General features: G+C 44.1%; 1 protein-coding gene across 10 annotated transcripts in view; it reads right to left on the bottom strand.

Annotated features, from left to right (window-relative positions):
* nsmfa (NMDA receptor synaptonuclear signaling and neuronal migration factor a) overlaps positions 1-22,360 on the bottom strand; it is a 48,124-nt gene extending 25,764 nt beyond the window's left edge. For 2 of the 10 annotated variants that reach the window (XM_047570286.1, XM_047570290.1), the window contains exons 1-6: positions 22,035-22,360; positions 8,477-8,538; positions 7,225-8,160; positions 6,104-6,170; positions 4,703-4,708; positions 1,838-1,906 (exon numbers count right to left, since the gene is read on the bottom strand). In XM_047570286.1, coding sequence (XP_047426242.1) covers positions 1,838-1,906; positions 4,703-4,708; positions 6,104-6,170; positions 7,225-8,160; positions 8,477-8,538; positions 22,035-22,105 — 1,211 coding nt within the window. In that variant the 5' untranslated portion in view covers positions 22,106-22,360. The remainder of the gene's footprint in view (positions 1-1,837; positions 1,907-4,702; positions 4,709-6,103; positions 6,171-7,224; positions 8,161-8,476; positions 8,539-22,034) is intronic. The other 8 variants (XM_047570288.1, XM_047570293.1, XM_047570291.1 and 5 more) reach the window with 5 other exon arrangements.
* Positions 22,361-22,616: the final 256 nt, after the last annotated feature.

The following is a 22,616-nucleotide window of genomic DNA, read 5'->3' as shown; positions in this document are numbered from 1 at the left end:
TACTCGGTAATGTAATGATTCGCTTATAAAGATTTGATAAAGATATTGTGGTTAAGAGCAGTCGTGGGTGATGTGCAGTTTGAAAGAATGCTTTGCGGAGCGATTGCAGGAAGGCGGGAAGGTCACCTTTTCTAAATGTCTTCAGCTCGGTTGATTTGTTCCGGGACGGAGTGTGCTGTTGCTGTGTTCACACCAGCCCAAACAAACCAACCTGGAGGGGATTCGCTACCAGTTTCTGAACAACAACCTAGGTGTGAAAGCACCCTTAGTGTTTCATGTGTTGATACGGTGCCATTTGAAATGTGCATGTGTCTTTGACCAGAATGTCTTGTATTTCAAATCGTAGAAATAAGTCACAGTTATATGGTTACCGTTGTTGTGCCCAAGGTACTGCACATAGAGATCGTCAGCACTGCCTACCCAATCCTACCAGTTACACACAAGTTTGTTGTTTCAAAAGACCTCTTGTTCTTCACGAAACTGGTAAATATCATTAAATGGTTTGAAAATCACCGTTATTAATGACTATAGCAAGATTTATGCTTATCATTTTTATATTGTAGCTTAAAGGCAGGGTGCAAATACTAGTACATTCAGCCCGCCAACACAAACTCAACAGGATATTTAGCCGTCACTGGTACTTGACTGGAGCTTGAAGTCCTGCCTCTGTGTGAGAAGTGCTTCTGTAAGAAAATGATAATTTCACAGTGGTGTGGGCCTTTCTAATCCAGAGATATTTTTATATTGTGCTTGTGTCAAAGATTTTTCCTTCCGCACTACTTTTTGTTTTCATTCTGACTTTCTTTGAGTGTACCATCCAAACAGCAAGGTTTCTTATTTCAGTCTCCAGCCAGAGGCACCGCAACCTTTGTGCAAAGAAGCTTTCAAAGTGTTTTCTGTTTGTCACAGAAAGAAAAAGGCAGAGAAACAACATTTTTTACCAAGTCAGGGTATTATATCGTCAAGAGATGTCAGGTCTCATGCATCATTTTCTTTGTCCATGTTGTAACATAGGGCTGGCAGTTTCTATTTTATCCACTTGGAGCCTGTTTTCCTGTTCACTCTGGTTTTAGTTGTTATATATCCACTTTGTGTGTTGGAAAGCCAAATGGAATCACATGCATTTTGTGATTTCTATGCCCTAGGATGAAGATGGATTTAATGTGGTAAGATATGTATTATTTTCTTGGAATTGGACATTTTTGTGAATTTTAGCGCACAGAGACTTGGTGTCCAAAAGTAAAAATATTTCCCTCATGTTCAGATCAGCCATTTTGATGACATACCAGACAGTGTTAATGGGGTTGACACTTCAGATGGATGACACTGAGATGTCAAGGGAATTGAGATGTACTGCCTGGTGTCACATGCACCATCTGCCCCTTCGTGACTGAGCATCTGGGCCCGAGTGGGTCGGTTTCTGAACTTGTCACTGAAGGCGTTACTCCTCTTTGTGTTACAGAATCTCTCTCCACTTTTCCAGTGATTTTCAAAACGCTTTCAAATTCTGGAATGTATTTCAATAAAGGTGAATATCTTCACATTTTGTATTATAGTTATACGGCAGCTTAGACTGCGCTGTATGAACAACAAATTCATTCACTGTGGCTGGTGCTGCAGCTCTGGTCTGAAAATTGGTACACTGTAAGCAGATCCTTTTCATTCCCTTTGAAAGCTGCTGACATCCTCGCACCTTCAGGTGCTAGTTTCCACATTTTGATTCCTTGGCTTAGTCATATTAGATGCGGCTGTAAATAAACAACAGCGGAGCTATAGCCAGAAGTGAGCGCCAACAGCACTCAAGCAAAGCACCGGCTGGCGATGGCTCGCGTCGTACCTCTGGATGACTTCAGCCGAATCCTGCTCCCTCTCTCTCCTTTTTCTCTGCACAAATCCCCGGAAAGCCCTGCCGGGACGTGGCACAGTATTAAAGGGATGAGAGAGGGAGAATGCTGGCATAGCAAGGGGTAGGACAGTGCAGGGAGGCTGGTGCCGCGGCTTTTAGCTGCAGGGTCCATTTGGCTGTAAAGGGGACGCTGTTCTAGGTAGACAGCAGATAGCTTTGACTATAAAGACCAGAAAGTCAAGTCATATGACCAGCTCAATTCTTATTTTCTGTTCACCCCTACTCTTGATAGAACCCGTCAACCAATAGAAATGTAGATCTCCTGACCTTTTGTAACCGTATCTATTTAAATTCTTAAACGGATGGTTTGTTTTGGGGGAATTATAGTTTTTGATAGTTGCCCAGAATCAGTCATACTTGCTTGTTTTATTTCCTCATTTTAAATTTATGTAGAGTTTGGAGCTTATCATAGCCGGATTTAGCTCTTAGACATGTGGGCTCAAGAAGCCCTCAGCACACATTTTCCAGAGCTGTCTGGTTAGTGTACTTCCTCTTCACAGCCTGGTGTGTATCCATTATTCATGGACACATTTTCTACATTAAAACTCTGATCCTCAAGCAAGCGTCAACAGCGAAGTTGTTGTGGAAGTCACTTGTTCGTTTACTTCAGCCAATATGAAAGTTGAACATGTTCAGACTAGGAGATAGTGATTCTTCTGGGCTCAGGCTGGACTTTTATGTGTCAAAGTACAAACATGGTGCGAAATGCATCACTTTGAATGTGTGATTATCTCTTCAACACGCTTAATAGTTGTCAACCAAGAAAAGTGTGACCCAACAACTCTGTGAAGCTGATTAACATTTGTCCAAATCTGAGGTTGCTCTAGAGATGAAGCGTCTCCAACCGTGAAAAACATAATAGTTGGTGTGTTTAATGAAACTCCGCTGTTGGTACTTGATTGTGATTCTGGGTAAGTGGAGGTAATTCGCAAGCAATATTCCCCCCAAACAACAAGCCACTTAAATGCAAAAGGCTGGCATTATTCTTTATTTTAGAGCAATCTAATTCCAGGAAAAGACCAAAATCAACAATTCTATTATTTAGTCTCCAAACTACCCAGACTGTGGCCCTCAAGTGCTCTCAATTAACTGAGATTTACACACAGTGAAACCTCAGCCGAGCTTTTAATGCACCAGGATGCAGTCTGTGGTATCGACCATAAAATAATCTACACTGTCTTCATTTATTACAATAAAGCAAAATATGGATCAGAGCAGCAGCTTGGTTTTTTAATGGTAATTGGACATCTTTGGTGGAAAATTAAGTACCCCAGGCTGCATTTATTCTAATGTCCACTTGAGGCTGGCACCAAATTTAATTAATCCCCACAGACCTCACGGTAAAAAATGGAGGTTGGCGTTTTATGTAACTTACCCATTATAATTATAGCAATGCTTAATGTTATACATAATTTAGTGTGTTGCTGCTTTAAGTGACAGGTGCTCTCTCAGGTTGTTCCCTGTCTGCCGGGTTGTCACTCGTCCAACTCCGCTCCACCTCATTTATGAATTAGTCAATACCAAGATGGCGACGACGAGACAGGGCCAACTGGGCTTCAAAGCCTGTCTTTGGGAAGCACTGTCTGTCTTTACAGACTATGGATTACTGTATTGTTGGTTTTGGCCTTTTCATCAGCTTAGTAAAAATACAGACTTATAGGTAAAATATTCCCTAAACATAGATCAAATATACCCCACATTTTACTTGGAGCTGGCAGCCAGAGATTAGCTTGGTTAAGAGAAAACAAATGTCAGCGTTCAGTGACAAGCTCAGGTTAGTTGGGTTCAGTTAGGAAAGTTGTGTTGGAGCAGTGGTTATGCAGTATGAAATGGCAAAGTTTTGACTTAGTTATACAACTCCAGTGTTAATAATGTTAGTTAGCTAATAGCTTAAGCTGTTAGTTGAATACTCAGGACCCATTTGACAGAAGTTAGACATCTCCCCCACAACACATTTTTATCGATACCTGATCTAGTACAGTTTTTTGCAACTGAATACATGGCTAAAAGATACCGATAGTTGATCTCTTGTTCAATACAACTAAACAGAAGACATTGAGACCACATTTTATCACTATAAATACTCGTCCTTATCAAACTTCTCCAAAGCCAATCTCCGCGCTCTGTTCCAGGCTTCACCACAGTAAAGCCGTCCAGCCCAGATGCAGTGATAATTAGAATGGCTGTAGAACGGGAACAGAGCCCCAACATCACTGCCATGAAAATCTCGAACGGCCAAAACATCTTCTACTGTGTTTTTAGTGAGGGTGGATGTGGATGTGCCAGACTAGCGGAACTTCTGGGTGGATGTTAGCTGGCAGGGTTTAGGTCAGCCAACACACAGGCAGACATTTTCTAATCATGAGTTTGGATCGTGAGCTGCAGAGCATTACACTGAAATGTATCCCTTCTGTTGCATGAAATCCTGTAACTCAATTTCCCCCTCTTGGCTCACATTAAAGGGACATCTATAACTGTCAATCAGACAATTAAAACGATTTCAAATGTAGGTTTCCCCATATCAGAAATAGCACTGAAATCTGCCTTCTTGGCCCATGTAAAGATACAAACAGACTGTCTCTAACTTCCTGTCCAACCTTGCACATATTTCTCACATATCTCTGTACTGTATGCTCTCTGGTTCTGTCTCGTAGTGATTTGTTCTCCCTCCCTTAACATATTTAGGCCAGGGATGAAGGTTAAATGGTGGTCGTCAGAGGAATTAAGGAACAGCAGTTGAGGACAAGAGCTAAGTTAGTTATGAAGGATAAAAAGCAAGCGGGGAAGAATACTCACGATATCCTGTTTGAGTGTCCCAAGATTAATTAGCATGCAAGAAGAAGAGACAAGAGAAAATAAAAACAGTTAGACAGTAGTGAGCAATGAGCCCATAAAAACAGAGTGAGACAGAGAAGGAACTGGGAGAAGCCTAATGAGACAGGAACAAAAAAGATTGCTTGACCTTCATGAATAAAAGTCAACTTGGGATGCCTGGGCTGTGATTATTTAATTGGCCAAATGAATAAACATAACGATTCTATGGTTCTGAGTTTTGTGCTCTAACATACGTCTAACACAAGATCAAAGTTGAAAATGCAAAACAGATAAAGAGGACAGTGATGGACTGAAGCAGATTGTTGCAAACTGCTATCATTTAGTAATATGGAAGTCACGTACGCACTTTACTTCCTGTAAAGAAACAGTGCTTGCTGTGTTTTAGACCTTGAACCACAAACTGCATATCCAACATTGCTGCCATTGAATATAGCAACCGTTGATTACATAAATGCGTCCACTTGTGTTGAATGCGCTGAAACAATGTTAACATAAAACACTATGATGATGAAGATGATCTTTGGAGTTTTTGAATATAAAATACCACAATTTCCTCTTTTTAATCCTGTTAGACAATTGTATTAAATTTGGTCATGATTACAATTTTAATTCTGAATTACAGCCAAAACCCTGTTTAACGAGTTCACACATTCATCTAGATTTTTATACCCCAAAAACTAAAGTATTTTTTTTTAAAAATAGGTCATGTTTGTGCCAAATTTGAAGAAATTCCTTTGAAACCTTCCGAATATAAATCATAAACATTGGATGGACAGATGGACTCAGTGAAGGACTGTAGCCGTACTTCCGTAACTCAGTCCGTTTATCCGAGGCTTGTGAACATAACTAATCATTTACTATTTGAGTCAGAATTTGAAGAAATTCCTTCAAGCCTGTCTTCAGATGTCACATTAACTTGGTCAGTTATATATGGACAGATAGTATGATTTATTTATTTTTTTCTGTGAACAAAGCCTCCCGCTTGCATCTGCATTATCATACATCAGTTGTCCAACAAAAGAAAACAAAAAACTGGAATCGACGATCTATTCACTGTGATGGATTGTCCGCCCCGAGCAATTTCTATAGGTCTGTGAGCTGATTTTTATAGTTGGCTGAAATGAAAATCAATGGCGGCCTGCAAGGTGGGAAATCAATCTGAAATCCAATCGCACGCTTTGGAAGATCATTGACGGCAACGTTAAGTATGCGGTTAATGGTCTATTTGTAGTTAATGGTCTGAAAACATGCAAACACGTCAGCGGTTCGTGCTGACCTTTCAGACTGTAGACGCGCCACGAATGTGACTGCCTGTTTGTCTGTGTATGTTTGTGGAAGTGTTGAGTTTGTGTGGACACTCACGCCTGCATGGTTGTTGTGGCCGTTTGAAAGGTGAACATGTTCTCCTTGGGGAACCAGTTAGTGTCCTCTGCAATTAGAGAGAGAGAGAAGAGTCGGGATTCCAAGGTTAAGTGGACAGAGAAAAATGTATGCGCCACAACGGCAAATGTCGTATTTAATACGCTCGAAAAAATGGAGCCACGAAACCAGCACCAGCACTTCACAGTCCACCACTCCACAAATGGAGAGAGGGAGACACAGAGGAAGAGACAGCAGAGGGAAGAGAGGGGGGAAACGAAGAGTCAGAAATACAGACCACCACGTTACATCCAACATCAAACCCCTTAATCTCCACCCGACCTGGGAAGTCCAGCTCAATTTAATGAATACTTACTTAATTTGGAGCTCTATATGAAAAAGAAAATCCTTCTTGTTACTGCTCTAGGACCCATTAGGATTTGTTAGCTATTTGGAGTACACTATGTTTCCGTTACCTTTAGTCTGCCTGAACAATGCATTGTATTATTCCTGGAACTGAGAAAATTCCTGTGTAATTTTGTGAAGGGGCCTGGGTGTTTCCATAGCTGGTAGGCATTAATAATACATATGCATGTGCTAACAGAGTTTGTATAAATACTTTCATTATCAGAATGGGAGGACATACATGCAGGTTTCACTAATAGTGGGAGTGAGTTTAAACGAATCCTTTATCTTTAATTACAAATACCTTCAAGCAATAGTAAAAATAGGAACTACTCCTCTTAATGAAGTCCAACCCACCTCTCAAGACGCACCACTATACTGTTGTACAGACATACAATATATTTTTCATCCTGTGAGCTAAGTTAAATGGCTTGTTTAGCTGTCTCATTCTAATTTTTTGTAATCGGCTATCATGTATCTTATATATTTTTTGCATCACAGCGTAAACTTTCCTACTCCCTACTATTCCATGTGTTTCAAATTAAAAGACTTGTCAAAGCAAATTGGAAAAGCCTTTGAAGGCATCGTCAGTAGCTGAATGTCATTTAATCTCTGGTCCGTACCATTTCTAGACCCAGAGCTTCCTTTCCAACCCCCTTTCCCAAACCTGTTAGGAATTTTAGCGCCTCTCCCTTCCTCTGTGTCCTCCGCCCTCTCACCTCTCTCCATCACAGTCACCCGGTCCACACTCCACATCCGCTCTAGGCGCCGGTGCTGCTTGCCTGCCTCTCGGGACGCGCTCTCCAGGTCCAGCGAGCCCTGGCTGCGCGAGGGCGCGCTGCCGCACGAGTCGCAACCTAGCCCGCTGCACTCCGCCTCCCCTTTCCCGGCCTCGCCCCAGCTGCGGATGTTGTGGGCGCTGACGGAGGTCTGCAGCGGGGGCTGGGACAGGTGGTGGTGGTGGTGGGAGTGGTGGTGGGATCCGTGGTGGGAGTGGGACCCCGCGGCCAGCTGCTGCTGCTGCTGCTGGTTGCCGCCGCTTCCGCTGGCCATGCTGGAAGGCGCGTTCGTGGACGAGACGGGGTAGTGGTTCCCGTGGTGGTGATTGCCGTGGTGATGGTTGCCGTGATGGTGGCCGCTGCCGCCCAAGCTGCTGGCGCGGCTGCCGCCCGCGCGGTGGTATTGGGTCGGAGACGATGTGGCGGAGGAAGGGGAAGTGGATGGTTGGATCGGGCCGCCTCTAGATCCCGCCCCGCCGCTCCCCGGCTTTTCCTTCAGGACGTCCAGTTCCAGGCTCTCTTTGCTGCCCCGGCCGCTGCTCATCAGCATACCGTGCTGGGTGGTGATGGTGTACACGCGGGCGGGCTGCAGGGTGCACTCCACACTCTTCTGCTGGTCCTCTTCTGCCGAGAAGCTGCGCTCGAGGGACAGCCGCGATGGCTTGGTGGAAATGGTGATGGAAGGGGGAGGCGGCTGCAGCAGGCCCAGCGGCTGCTTCACTAGGCCGGGCTCCCGTTTGTCCTCGCAGCCCTTGGTGGTGGCGGTGGTGGTGGCGGTGGAGGAGCAGCGATGGAGGTGGTTGTTGTTGTCGAGGCTAATCGCGTCACTTGGCGATTCTGGGTCAGGACCCACCACGGTTTCACACAGAAGATGAGCTGGAACGTGAAGGCGAGAGACGGATATAAAGAGAAATGTGAGTGCGGGAGAAAAGAGAGGCGCACCGAGGTGCTGAAGAGCAAGAATAAAAAGAAACGAAAAAAGAAGGACGACAAGCTGAGGGTGACAAAATGTAACCTCGTCGTCATCTTCGGTTATCGGCTGACTGTTGCAGTGACACACTAACGAACACAACCTGGAATTTCAATCGGAGATGAGTTGAAAGACGGAGGGAGGGATTAAAGCAAGAAAGGAATATGCGAACAGAACAGGATAGAGGGATGGACAAACGACAGGATGGCAGGAGACGCTGACCTGATCCGTTTCTGTTTTCAGGGTGTGTGTGGGACAGGTACTCTCCGAACGCTCGCGCTGCTCTGTGGGGACACACACACACACACACGACACACATAAAGACATTAATTCACGGGTGAGAGGGAAGGATGAGCGAGAAGGGACAGAAGGGCAAGGGAACAGTAAATTATAATCCTAATTGCTTTCTTTTGCAGGCGTGTGCCACCCACAGATTAAGATGTAGCTGTTTTATCTCTTCACTTCAGGCGGCCTCAGACTTAAAGAGAAGGGGCAGCGTGCGAGACAGCAGGAGGAGATAGTGAAGGATTGTTTCACGTAGACTCAAATGGCCGCAGTGTGACCTCAGTGAGGATTGTTAAATGTAATTGCGGCCAGAGAACCGCAGGTCTGCTTCCATTCTAATTAACGCAGAACGCACGTGTGGCTGTATCCATCTAAAAGTATTTAACCTTGACAGCAACTGAAAACAATCGTCGTACTGAAAATGGAAGCGGCGAGCTCCGTAAGCGCTGTGCCGCATCTGGCACTCGACTCCCTTCCCCTCTTGGAAATAGACACTCCGCAGACGACAATACTCGACAGCCGCACACAGCAGAAACTCGATATCGCAGAGGGCCTTCTCCTTTTAATGTAATGGTCCCGGGGTCTCGCGGACGAGTGACACTGACCTCGTAATAGCGAGTGTGTGTGACAGGACGAGTGTGACGGAGAGGGGGATTAAAAAATCAGACACATTACTCTGAAAATGTTCCTTTATGTGTCAGTCTGGGAATTAACTGCAGGGGAAAAAATATATATATATATATATATATATCGCCGAAATAACTATTAGAAATGACCATACGTGATTATAATTAAGAATCAGAAGAGACAGGAAAGTTATTCAGCGGTAAACGCTTGCAGTGGTTTCACATTTTACTGTACGAGCAAAACTGCTCCTAAAGGGTGCTGCAGTGGTATACAGCGATCGGGCATAACATTATGACCACCTTCCGACCTGAGTTGTGACTCATGGACATGGGCCTTCTGAGGGATGTAGTGAATTTGGAGGATGGGTGGTACATGTCTTAATTAACATCCACACTGATGCCCGGTCTGAAAGTCAGTGGTTTTAATGTTGTGGCTGATAAAGTTTAAACTGCCACACATATAAAGAAGTTAAGTTCATGCAACGGAAGCCACCAATGGCAATGAAATGCATATTAAGGAATTCATAATTTAACACACTTAATACGTATTCATAATTAATCCATTCTTCTTTCTGCGATTCTTTTGTAAATTTAATGTGCGGGTAATTTTACTTGAAAACTCACAGCCGATGTGTTTTGCGATGAAGCCCACTTCACGTCTTTATATTATAGTTCATATCTTGAGAACTAATCATGCGTTTCCAGTGGCAGTTACCCCATCAAGGTCTAATTAACGTCTTACCTCTCGATGAGTACATTCGGGAGAACGTGCCCGACTGCTGCTTGCGGTTATGTTTTCTTAATGTCCGAGGCGAAGGCCCCCGAAACGCAAAGATGCAGCCACTCGCATTTTTGCCGAAGAATCCCCTGCAGCTCCGTCAATTATTAAAGCCCGGCCAGCACAGCGAGCGCACACAAACTCACAGCTGCTCGCACGCATGCTCCCCACGCCCGCCGTGCACTGAGAGCGCGGTTATCTGATGCACCCTTTTCCCGATCTCTCTCGCAGCATCTTGTTCAAACTCAACCCCCGACTTCCTCTTTCACTCTTTTAAAAGGAGGCTCCTCTAGAGACGTCTGCGGTGAACAAAGCTGCTCGATGTGTTTAATGAAAAGTCCCTGAGAGCGAGTCAAGTAAAGGGAGATGTGCATTTCTGAAACATGAACTGCTCCTTTTCTGTTCACCAGAACAATCCCTTTTAACCTACAAGACGCTGCTACACTAATATACTCATTTTGGTTAGTTTTGGGGCCATTTCAAAAAGATTGGATCGGTTTGAGCATCTAACAAAAACCGATCTTCTATATTTATTGTACGGGTGTCCTAGACTAAACCTGAACATGTCTGCAGTGTGGGGGTCCTTCTTTACGAGTATGACAGGCCGACTAATGCTTGTAATATGACAAGAAAAACAAACTTTGTAAATCGTCCAGTGTGGTGAAGAACAAACACGCCGCTGAGTTCTGTTCAGTTAAGACGTGCACCACAAGGATTCAGCTGGAAATTAAAAATTAGGTATTTCAGACGTAAAAATTTATGCTGGAGGAATTGTAAAAATACTGGAGACCACACACATTTGCCCAAAATTAAAATCATACTGAGAGGGGATTCGTACCGAATTTAATATTTGCCATTTTAAATATACAGCACCATGTTTTGGGAGCAAGTATAGATAGGAAAAAAGTATACTTGCTGATCATTCCGTTAGTGGCAAGGAATGATAACGCTGTTCTGAGCTTTTTTGCAAAGATATTCAAGTCTGTTCGCGCTAAGCGTGCCTTGTGAGCCAATATACTTGCCCTGATCATTCCATTTGATCTTCTATGTTAATCAGAATACAACAAACAAATTGGCCACTTTGCCACGTTGGTCATCAGACCTACCTATGTGGGAGAAGGCTTCTTAGAAAGACCCCGTTACCTAAATAATGACTATGCTGTAATTTTCTCTATTATCCCCTAACACCACGAGTTTCTTCCGCTTGGATAAAAAAAACATAATGAGTAAATCAGTCAAACTTCAATTACCTCATTGGGTAAAATTGGAACCGCATTAAATCACAGCTCATCGTAACTTTTAAATCCATCTAATTTTCGTATTTTCTTGCAGTGCTACGTTTAGATATTGAAGTGTTTTTCTGTGCCCGCAGAGTCGTTTAGTCTCCTCCGTTGTTTACTCCCGGTGGTGAAGACCGCGGACAATGTAAAGCATACTCCCTTTGGAGTTTGGGGGGAAGGGGGGGGGTTATTGAGGGCTGAAAGCTTCTGCACGTGCTGCGACACCATCCACCTCCCTTCACTACCCTTCTAAAAATAGCTTGCCATGCCGCTGCAATTCTGCTCACTGGCTCTGAAATCTTCTACTTCTTTTGTTGTAACAGTCTTGTGTGTGCATGAATGTGTGCGGCTGACAGAGAGGAAGGGAAAAAAATGTGTGTGTGCCTGCGTGTGGTGATGTAATAAGCAACAATTTCCATTTAGGGCCGTCGTGATGAATACAGTCCACACTCTAATCAGCAGGTGTCCCTCAGAAGCTCGGAGACAGTTTCATTTTGCCCTTCTGTTTTATTATTCAACAGGCCGGGCCCTCTGATTAAAATCAGCAAACAATGGAGAGAGACACTTGCATCATCCATTATACATGAGGGGAAACTGAGTTGGAAATGGATCGAGCAAAACGTCTTTCAGTCCATCCATTTAGCAGAACCCATCTCTGTACTGTGTCGTCCCTTTGGGCCCGCGTCATTCCTGGTATTGCGAGAGCGGCAAGTCGGGGACACAGGTGTGTGAGGTGGTGGCACGGAGATACTCTCAGCGGGTGAAAAATGAAGGAATAGATGGAGCGAGAGAGCTTGACAGGCGAATATGAAATCCGTCCTGCATGCGCAGGACATGTGACGAGGGTTTGGGGGGAACGAACGAGTTGTTGAAGGGAAGGGAAGGGAAGGGGGGGCAGGGGGGTTTCTGAGAAGGAGAAAAGTGATTACAGCCGAGAGGAAGAGCAGCGCACAGAAAAAAATCGGGCCGTGTTAAAAATGAAAGGCAGAGGACAGTGAAGAAGTAACAACAACAACAATAACAATGACAACACCTTCCTCCCCAGGGCATCTGCACCTTTAAAAGTCATCTGTTGGCCCCTCACTGTGAAACACTCAGTTTGCTGTCTGTGAAGGATGCTGATTGATATAAATGTTTTTATATTTTATGAATTTAGAGATGGACAGTGCAAGCACACTAGCGCAAGAGGATGACTCAGGCTCCAGATAAGTTTCCGGGAATCAGATCAGAACAGATCATATGACAGTAGGGCTGGCCGATATGGACCAAAACTCATACCGATATTTAGGTTTAATATCGGTGTATGATATATATCCCGATAGTTTTGCCACAAAGTGAGCTAAATGTTCACTCAAAGTCAAAGCCAAATATGATACAGCAGTATGATTGAAAATGGCTTTTTAAATGAACAAAAACATAAAATACAATAGATAAATAGGTTTCTGTACCTGGTTAAAGACCAGTGCTTAGCTGTTCAAATAATAGAAAAATAAAAGAAATGAAAAAGAGCCCATAAAATAACATCTTTTTCTAACAAAGCTATGCAAATAAAAACACAAAACACAATTTTCTGAATGCGGTCCTTGTCCCAGTTTGCATGCAACAGAGAAAATCGAATAAGTGACAGGAACATGTCCTCCTCCTCCACACTAGGTGGCGATATGTGTCTTGTGTCTTGTCTGCGGGTAATTACGGCCCCCTTTCACGATGGATAACAGTACAACTTTTTTTAATCTCGTATGTTTGCGCGTTACTTGTGGTGCAGATAACATGCGTGCTGTCGCTCGTCTTCTTCTCCAACCGACTTTATTTGATGTTTTTGTTCTGGGTTCATACACCAGAACGCAGCAGTTATGGAGCATGCGCACATGCGTTGTCTAGTTGAACTCCAATTAAGGCGATCACCCTCTGTGCATGAAGGAGGAGGGGTGGAGGGCGCAATGCAGAGTGAAACCTCCAGGTAGAGAAAGGATTACAGTGCAAATTTAAACTATACTAATATAAACGATATGGTCTCATTTTGTATCGCGCTTAAAATTATATCAGTATATTTTTTAAATCAATATATCGTACATGCCTATATGACTATGACGTCCACTTGACTTAACTGACTTTTGAAAAGTGAAACCTTTAACCTTAAAGGTACAGATTTTTATGTCTAAAAGGATCATGCCTGTTGTATTGTACACATTATATAATACTACAAATCACTAAAGCAGTTTTTATGGAATCCACCATTCATTGCAATGTCAATGTCAAGATGTCTAGAGTTTTCATGGAATTGCATCTGTTGAATATCTATTTTTTATATCTTTTCTCAGCTCTTTAAGGGCTTCTCACACAGAGATGGAGACCAAATATCACACTTTATGTTGGAAACCACCACTTCCAAGATCCATATAATAACTGTTTTAAAGCAGATGTTGCTGGATCCTTGAACTCAATAGCAGTTTCAATAGCAGCACTCTTAACTACACAAGTCCCCAAATTAAAGTTTCCAGATTTATAAACCAATAAATCAGTGTGCTAAGTTAATTGTGATGATAAAGTACTTTGAATTTAGCTGTAAGTGTGTGTGAATGCTTGTGTGTTTCTGTATTAGCCCTCTGATAGACTAGGTAACAGCTGTGGTTAAAATAAACCAACGATGACTGTACGTTTGGGGGGGATAATGATGAGTGTAGGCATAAAATGAGAAACAAACAGTAGTTTCCTGTGTTAAAGTTTGGTTGACCCATCCATTAAGGTAATACGAAAAGATAATACTTTACTGATCCCCATTGGGAAAATTCAAGAAAATAAATAAATAAGACTTCTGGGATTTGAATCCAGGATCTCCAGTTTACTAGACAGGCGTTTGACCAACTAAGCCTCAGCACCTGCCTCTACCTGATGTTAACCAGACACCTGACATTAACCTCGATCTCCTCTGTATGCAGATGTTGCTAAAAAGACAACGTTGCTTCTTGTTCTCCTGACAGGACTCATACTTACTATAGCTGCTGGAGCTGCTTTCTCACTGGAACTTAAACATCTCGTTTTTGGACACTTGCTGAAATAACGAGTACAGAACGTCAGTCCAAGAGTTGCTCTAATCCTGTTACGCAAGGTACTATAGGTACAACACGAAGCTTCTGCTCACCGTTGGGTCATCTTTTCTATCTCTTCTGGGTGAGATCGAATATGAGCGTGTTTTGCCTTTGTCTGGGTGTACAGTTCAGCTGATAGTGTAGCGTACTTAACATTTCACACGCTGAATGAGTCAGACACAATTACACACACTCCACTTTTTGAACACATTCTGCCGCAAACTCCGCTAACCACTTCACAGGCACATGAAAGGACCCTCAACAACAAGAAGATACACCTCAGCACTTCAGCTCTTTTAATGGATCCAGACAGAACAATGCATAACTAGATACTTGACAGATGGGAACATTACAAAACTGTTAACATGGCCGTTTTCTTCATTTTCCTCTGCTTTGTGCTCACTAATGGATGCAGAAGATGGAACATTATTTATTACACCGCTTCTTCTGTGAGTGTCCTGTGTATTTATTTTTAGGTTATTTTATACCTATTTTTTTGACAGTCTGACAGTAAGACTTTCTTTTCAGTTGGATTTCCTCTGTCTGTTTGAAATGTCCACCCACATTTGGATTATGTGGCAAGCAAGCGAACCATGGTTTGCTAAAAACAGACAGGTGCCTCTGCTAAGTGACCAGAGATGATTTAAAGTAAATGTATTATGTGGATTGTTAGCAAACATTAATTCAATTCGATGCAAAATATGAAACTCTCAATTTCAATAAGATAATTAGGTAAATTGATAGTTTGGAATGAAAGAATATTTTTCTGATCCTTTTAAATGGCACTAGGGAAGCTGGATGACCATTTTCATAAGGTCCAATAGGGTTGGGCATCGTTTGGAGTTTAACGATTCCGATTCCCGATTTCAATTCCTGTTCTGAACGATTCTCGATTCCAATTCTTTGAGGTGTAGGTCAACAGGTCACAAATATTTCACAAGACAATTTTTTAATTTGAAAAAGCATTTATACAGGCCATTTTTATGTATCCACATTGCCAGTTAACTTGATAGACTACAGTTTAACGTGGTTGCTGTACTGTAACTAGGGTATTCAATTACAGGGGAGGGTCCCTAACTGTAACTGTAAAACTGAATAACACTACAAGTTGGCAGCAGTCTAAAAAAACAAACAGCTGCAGCCTGGGTGGGTGTATATAGCCCCTTTCACATGGGTGTATATAGCCCCCGGGTCGACCCACGACGACCCAGGTTTTTCGCTCATCGACCCGGGATTTTATCAGATTTTTGTCGTTTTTTCGCTCTGACAGTGATATATCTGCCTGTTACATCCTGACTTAAAGGCTCGAGAGACTGTATCATTATAGAGGCTTCAGCTCAAAAAACAAGTTTTGGTGTACTCCCATAAAGACCGATTTCTGAAGGGCAGAGATTTTTGTTCCTTTTTTTCAATCGGCGGAGTAATACAAACCCTGAAAACAATCTAGTGCGGGCATTTGGGAACCGAAAAAAAGAATCGAAATTCAAACATCTTAACAGTTCCGGAACCGGACATTCAGAACCGGTTCCTATTTGGAACCGGTTCTCGGTGCCCAACCCTAGTCAAATACCTTCAGCAAAGCAATGTTAGATAAACTAAGGCAACAGCAACAAATCAGCCACAAGGTTATGGCTAATGACCCTTTTGCCCCAAAGGAACCCTGATCTATTGAGGCATGCGGCGCAAAGACCTTAGGAGTGGATCCTTTAAATCTTGCTGGTTGCAAGGTCCATGGATCTGACTTGGTTGTCCAGAACATCTGGTCTCACTGTTGTGCTCTTTAAACTGTTCTTGAACCATTTTTGTTTTGTGACAGGATGAATTATTAGAGGCCTCCAACATCACGGTATACTGTTCCATAAGAGGGTTACATGGTCTACCGTAATGCGTAGGTAGGCGATACGAGTCACAGCCACATAACTAACAGGACCCAAGGTCTCCCAAAGCGTTACACTGTCTCCGATGGATGCCATGTTCCCCTGGTGCAACCTGGTGCAAGCCTCGGGACGTAAAAGAAAAGATTGCTCAGGCCAGGCTTTCCTCTTCCCTGGCTCTGTGTTCTAATTCTGACCTGCTCATTGTAGGTGGATTCTGCGATGCACAGGGATCAGCATGGGCATCCTGACTGGCCTGAGGCTATGCACACCCATACACAACAAGCTGTGATGCACCGTGTGCTCTCCCGCCTTCCTATCCGAACCTTGAATCAACGTATTCATCTCAGCCTTTGTTCATTCCATGGTTTCCAACTGTGTTTAGGTAGGTTGTCATCGATGAGCCTTGGTCGCCCATGACCCTGTCTCCGGTTCATTCTTTTTCCTTCCTTTGATGACTTTGATAGTTAAACCACCACAAGAGCTGCAGTTTTGAAGATATCCTCTTACCCAGCCTTCACGATTTGACCCATGTCAAAGTCCCTCAAATCCTTCCACTTGCCCATTTTGTCTGCTTCTAAGCCATCTCCCACCCAGTCACAGGTGCCACGATAATGGGATATAATCAGTGTTATTCACCTCACTTGGCTGTAGTCCTAACATTATGGCTGATCGATGTAGACCACTCACAGAATTAAAGAAATGACTCACAGACACTTAAAGGTGCACACATATTATAATACTGCTCCCTGTAGCATGTCATTATTGACCCACATCTAATCACCCCCTGCCTTCTCCCTGTGGATTCTGATACCATTTAACACAGTGGCCATACTCTGTGGTGAAGATGACTGAAAACCCTCCCCTGGCTTCATTCCCACTGGTCTGAATATCATCAGAGCTGAAGTCTCCTCTGGGTGTCTCTCCACTGTAAACAACGGGCTGCCAAGAAAAGAGATTCTTCATTCTTAATTCTCCTTAATCGAATCCTCCTCTCAGATGCACTAATTGAATTGGGTTTCTCTACAAACACGCACACACACACGCACATGCACAGGAACACACACACGTAATAAGAAATGCACAGCTGGGGTTAGGAGGACCTATTGAGAGGATTGTTGCGCGTGCCGAGGGCCGAAGGGACACTCACAAATGCTAATTGCAGTCCAGAAAGTGCGGTGCGTTATAGGACATGTGGGAAACCAAGCGTTTGGTCAAGGTGCTGATTAAAATGTCAGTACACCAGTGGTGAACGCAAACACTCCAGCCACATACAGTGCTAAGGGATGCAACTGATCCACAAGGAGCACTCCTCCCCACAACAGCCAGCACATACTTAACAGTCATATTCATCTTTTTTTTTAATTTACAATAGCAATTTTCCCAGGAGATATTATAACAGTAGGATAAAGACAAATCGAAGCAGTACGAGAAACAGACTGAAACAGATGCTTCCTGTTGACTGGAAAGACGGTAGATGAAAGGAGCATTGAAGACCTTAAACTTCCTCAGATCCTCACATTTCTGTCATGACGTCCGCGTGGTTTTCCAGTCTTTCGGTTGGCCCTATTAATTATCTCAGTTATTTGTCAGACTTGTCCTTGTGAGTTTGTTGCACATCAAGTGGTCAGCCGCATTTGTCCGTTGTTTTTGTTTTTGTCTCTTTCGCCGTCTGTCTTTCTCCTCGGTGATAAACAACGCGCTTGAATTGAATTGAATTGATTAAATTCACATTGATTAAATTCAACTCGTTCAGTCACTATTGAACCACAGAAAATTTGATTTTTTTTAATGTCCTCGCAACGACAGAGCGGACGAATACGCCACAGATTATTTCATCAAAGGATAAATAGTAAATTACAATCAATATGCACAGTAGCAGACGGATGGAGAGAGAGAAACCAATCTCAAAGCGCTGCTGGTGCCCCAGTCATTGTTCAAGCTGGAATCAATAAAATCTGCCTCGTTCAGCGCAAATAAGGCAAAGAATGGGACGGTTTGATTGAACAAAGGCCGAGGGGAAGCGATGAAGGGTGAGATATTTGTGCTAAGAGATTCATGTTACTCCTAAGTTAATGTAGCCTACAGAACATGCAAGAGAAAAATGTGCACATATTCTTAATGCACAGCTAAAACAGTGAAGTACAATGTTAGGAAACAATGATCAGATTCTCAAAACTTGAGTGGAAAGATTGTCTGTCTCTGGTGAGCTTGAGTAAATCTGAATAAATATTCCAAAAACCAGTTATGTAACATCGTTGGACCTCATTAACAGAGTGACTGTAGGCCGACGACGGTCGCACCTGACTGTCCTGAATAAACCAAGTCACAATATTTAATTTGCATCCCCTTGTAAAGACCGAGCCTTTGATCCTCCACGCCATTTTTCACGCCCTCACAGCTCTGTGATCGCTGTTGTCCACTGCCCTTGAGCCGAACCGCAGCGAAGCCTCCTCTTAGCCTGATCGACACATCAAAGCTTTACGTTCTCGCTCGAAAGTCGCCCGAATTCCGGTGTGTAAATTTAATACAATCTCTCCCTTCTCTCTTACCCTCCTCCCCCTCGATCTCGGTCGCTAGCTACTTCTCGCGCGCTGCTGGAGGAGAGACTGTGACCTGTTTCATAACCAGCAATCCATAAACATGCGTAAGACGTAACAGTTGAACACTGATCGCAAGAAGCCACCGTCTGTTTCCTGTGTATTCTCTGAATGTATTGTCCTCTAACAAGTCCTTATATCCCAAGACAAAACAGGTCATTTGTCACCAAACTGGCACACGTACCTGTGGGACAAACACAAACCAGATGGCTTTTTTTTTTCTGTTTTGCTCCTAGCATGGTTCTTGGGATGGTCGTACTGGTCAGTCCACAACTATGGAGAAACTTTAAACTGACATGCATTGTCCTCGGAGGACATGTGATACACCGACTTTTCCTTCAGTGCCACCATCACAATCACTTTATCTAACCACCATCACAGTTTTAATTTGTCTGGTACTTTTAGTTTCTGAAGAAATATCAGCGAAGCTGGTGAGATTCCCATCGGCATCTGTTTCATATCGCTACAATATCCAAGTCCAGCAACACAGAAACGCTAGCAGGCATGAATCTTTATTCTTGCGTTTTGTCATTATTTTCATGGTGTAAAAAAAAAAAAAAAAAAGGTAGGTCAGGGCATTGCTCCACATCCAAAAAGGGAAAGTATGTGCGTATGAAGTTGTTTCAGATCATTAAGGCACTTCTCCATATCCCGAAGTCTTCATTGTAACGAGCGCAGTCTTTGCCATAGCCTCTGAAAACAAGTCAGTTTATTCAATAAATGTTTCATGCTCTTCTGACAGACTGATGTTCTATGCAAAAGAATCAGAAAGCAAGTCATTGGGAGGAATAATTAAAGAGTTTGCGAGATGTGCGGTTTTCAGGACGATTCGGCGTCTGTGCCTGGCTCTTCACGGCCCCTACAGGTGGAATTTAAACTATTGATTTCCGCTAAGGTAAAGTGAGTTTTGGTGCCAGGTGTTTGTGGCTATCTAAGAGAGGAAAAAGTCATTCATGTTTCCGGCGCATTTGTAACAGAAAATGAATCCAACTCTTCCACAGAGTGCCTACTGATCCATTTTGAAAGTAAAATGAGTTGGTCTACGGTCATGTCTCATGCATATGGATGTGAGTCAATGCAATGTTTATGGAATGAGGCTATGGAATGACAGCGGTGCACCTCTCCTTAGTGCTCACGTAATTCCCTGCGTGCGGGAACATGGACGCGTGCCATATGGTCGACTGAGACTCCAGGTGCAAAGATGTGCACATTAACCTGTCTGACCTGTCATAATCCAACATGTGTTCATTAATAAGCACAAAAGATCTCTGTATCGTGTGCGTTGCAACCGATTTTCATTTTTTACAGCCGCAGCAAATGTGATGGCAAAACACTGTCAGGTCTGGAATCCCACTGACTTGTTTCATTATGTGTCTGAGGTGAAGTCATTTTAATATTAACATACGTTGCTCCATTAATGAGTATGATGGAGAAAGGAGCCCACAGATCTTAAACCTCTGTATCTGCAGAGGGAAGGCCAACCCATCCTTCATGACAGAACGGTGGGAGAGACGAGCACATGCAGATGAAATGGAGAGGGTGCACACACACACACGCCTGACTATATAAGCCTCCGGATGCGTTTGTGTGCGAAGGTGGAGAGACGGAAAGAATCCACTTTAGAATGCATTTATAGGGTCATGTGCAGGTGAAGGGACGATGAATATTGAATGCGATTCAGCTTCGCTCCCCGTATACTGGAGGTGAAGTTCATTTCGCCATTAGCTCCAACAAAATGAACCTGCGAATTGTGTTTAGGCTTCTTTGAGTGTGTGTGTGAGAGACGGAGGGGAGGGGAGCAGAGAAACGGAGGTAGACGGGTGAAGACTATAAACGGCTAAAAAAAAAAGGTATTTGAGAGCACGTGTGCGGTGGTTCCTCCTCAGTAGCCGAGCCAAACGTTGCTGTAGTTGACGCGATGGACGACCCGCGTAGCCTCTCGTATGTGTGAGAGTCACTTCTTCTTTTCAAGGTGGCACACAGACACAAAAACACACTGAGGGGTGTGCGATGAAAGGAAGTCTCTCAGACACACACACACACACACACACACACACACACACTGAAAGAATGACGTAATGGCACATCAGCTCACATCTGTGAATGTTGGAGTCTGCACAACTCAAGGTCATTCATTGACTGAATTACAATGGCACAGGCACGCAAGGCCCCTGATGCTGCCGCTGCCGTGAGGCCACTACCGAAGCACGGACATGCTGGATTTCTGTCCTGCTCCCTCTCAGGGTTGGTAGCTGACTGTCTGCGCTTGATGTGTGGACACATGAGCGCACAGCCACACGTGCTTTTCGGGGCTAACCGCAGCTCGGGGGTGGACATCACCTCCCCCGTAGCAGGGGCTGGACGCGCTCGTTCCTGCTCTAACTATCAGGACACGCGTCTCTCCACAGTCATCAACACCTTTCATCGGGCTGGACTCCTGCCAGGCAGCCTTTGCTAACCCCCCCCCCCCGGGCTGAATACATTAACAGGGTCTTAACAGCAGGTGCCCTCCGTGTCTGACCCACTAACTGATCGTGATCGGCGATCGGCGCCAGCGACGCGATCGATCGCGCTGATTGATTAATTGACAGCGGATTGACGAGCGCGCCGGAGCGACGTGAAGGCAGCCTCCTCGTCCGTGCGCCGTTCGCCGTTCGGGTCGATGCGTCCAGACACACTGTTTATGTGGACAATAACAAGTCAAGTGGCACGGCCATCGTGCAGCACACGATGCGAATTTGGAAAAAAAAAAAAAAAAAAAACGCACCGTGGTTACTGCTGGTCCCGCTTTGCATCTACGTGACTTTTGTTACACAATGATGCTTCATTCACAAACATCAGTAAAAAGCAAGCGACGCGCCACAGGGCGAACGTCCTCTTCCAGATGTGTTAACCCTAAGAAGAAGAAAAAACACTTTATATCTAAAGCACATGTCCCGATTGCAAATGCACCTAGGAGAGGACAAAGGTACATTTCAGGGTTTATTTGCTCGGACGCACGCCCCGGAGCCAGACGGGACAGTCGGCACGGACGAAAAGCGCAAAGAGCATCTCTGCGCACTGCAAGGCTGGCTGGCCGTGTCCGGGGATAGCGCAGCAGTAATTCATCAGAAACAGACACCTGGCAACTTCGCACCTGATGGCTAAAATACCAGTCAAGACTCCCCCCAGTTGCCAGGAAAAAAACAAACAAACCAAAAAAACAATGAAATAAGGAGGCATACGGGCGCTCTCGAGGCGTCACTCACCTAACTTTTGCTGCCACAGAGGATATCGCATCGTTTCTTAAATTCTTCCTTCTGGACGCGGCAGTTCCCATGCTGACATGGAAACGACGCGGGCAGGAAGGCAGTTCATTCCAGAGTCTCAGAAGACGGAGGAATGCGACGAAGAAAAGAGCAGAAAAATGGACGGAAAAAGAAAAAAAAAAGTTGAAGGGAAATCCGGGAGCAGATGGGTCACGCACGCGTCTGCAGAGCGAACACAAAAAAAAAATGAGGGAAGGACGTCAGCCTCTCCCCTCCGTCTCCGTCTCTCTCCAGATATGAGCACGTAAGTGGGGTAGCTGCACAGCTGTCGGGAGTGTGGCTGAAAATACACAGCCCCCCCCACCCCCCTTCTCTCTCTCTCATTGATCTAGAAATGCAGTGGGAGGATAGTAGGGTTGGCGATACCACCATCACCATCATCATGCTCACAAAGGGGAGGGGGCATGAGAGACAATAATGCCATCCACCTGTGCCAGTCATCTAATCTATTTTTGAACTGTTATCTCTGTCTTTATTTATTTATTTACTGCTTGCAATTATATAATCAGTCATTTTGGCAAA

This window comes from Mugil cephalus, chromosome 19, assembly GCF_022458985.1.
Source record: "Mugil cephalus isolate CIBA_MC_2020 chromosome 19, CIBA_Mcephalus_1.1, whole genome shotgun sequence".
NCBI classification, from domain to species: Eukaryota; Metazoa; Chordata; class Actinopteri; order Mugiliformes; family Mugilidae; genus Mugil; species Mugil cephalus.
Note: the sequence above shows the minus strand (reverse complement) of the source record. Positions and strands in the feature narration are given on the sequence as shown.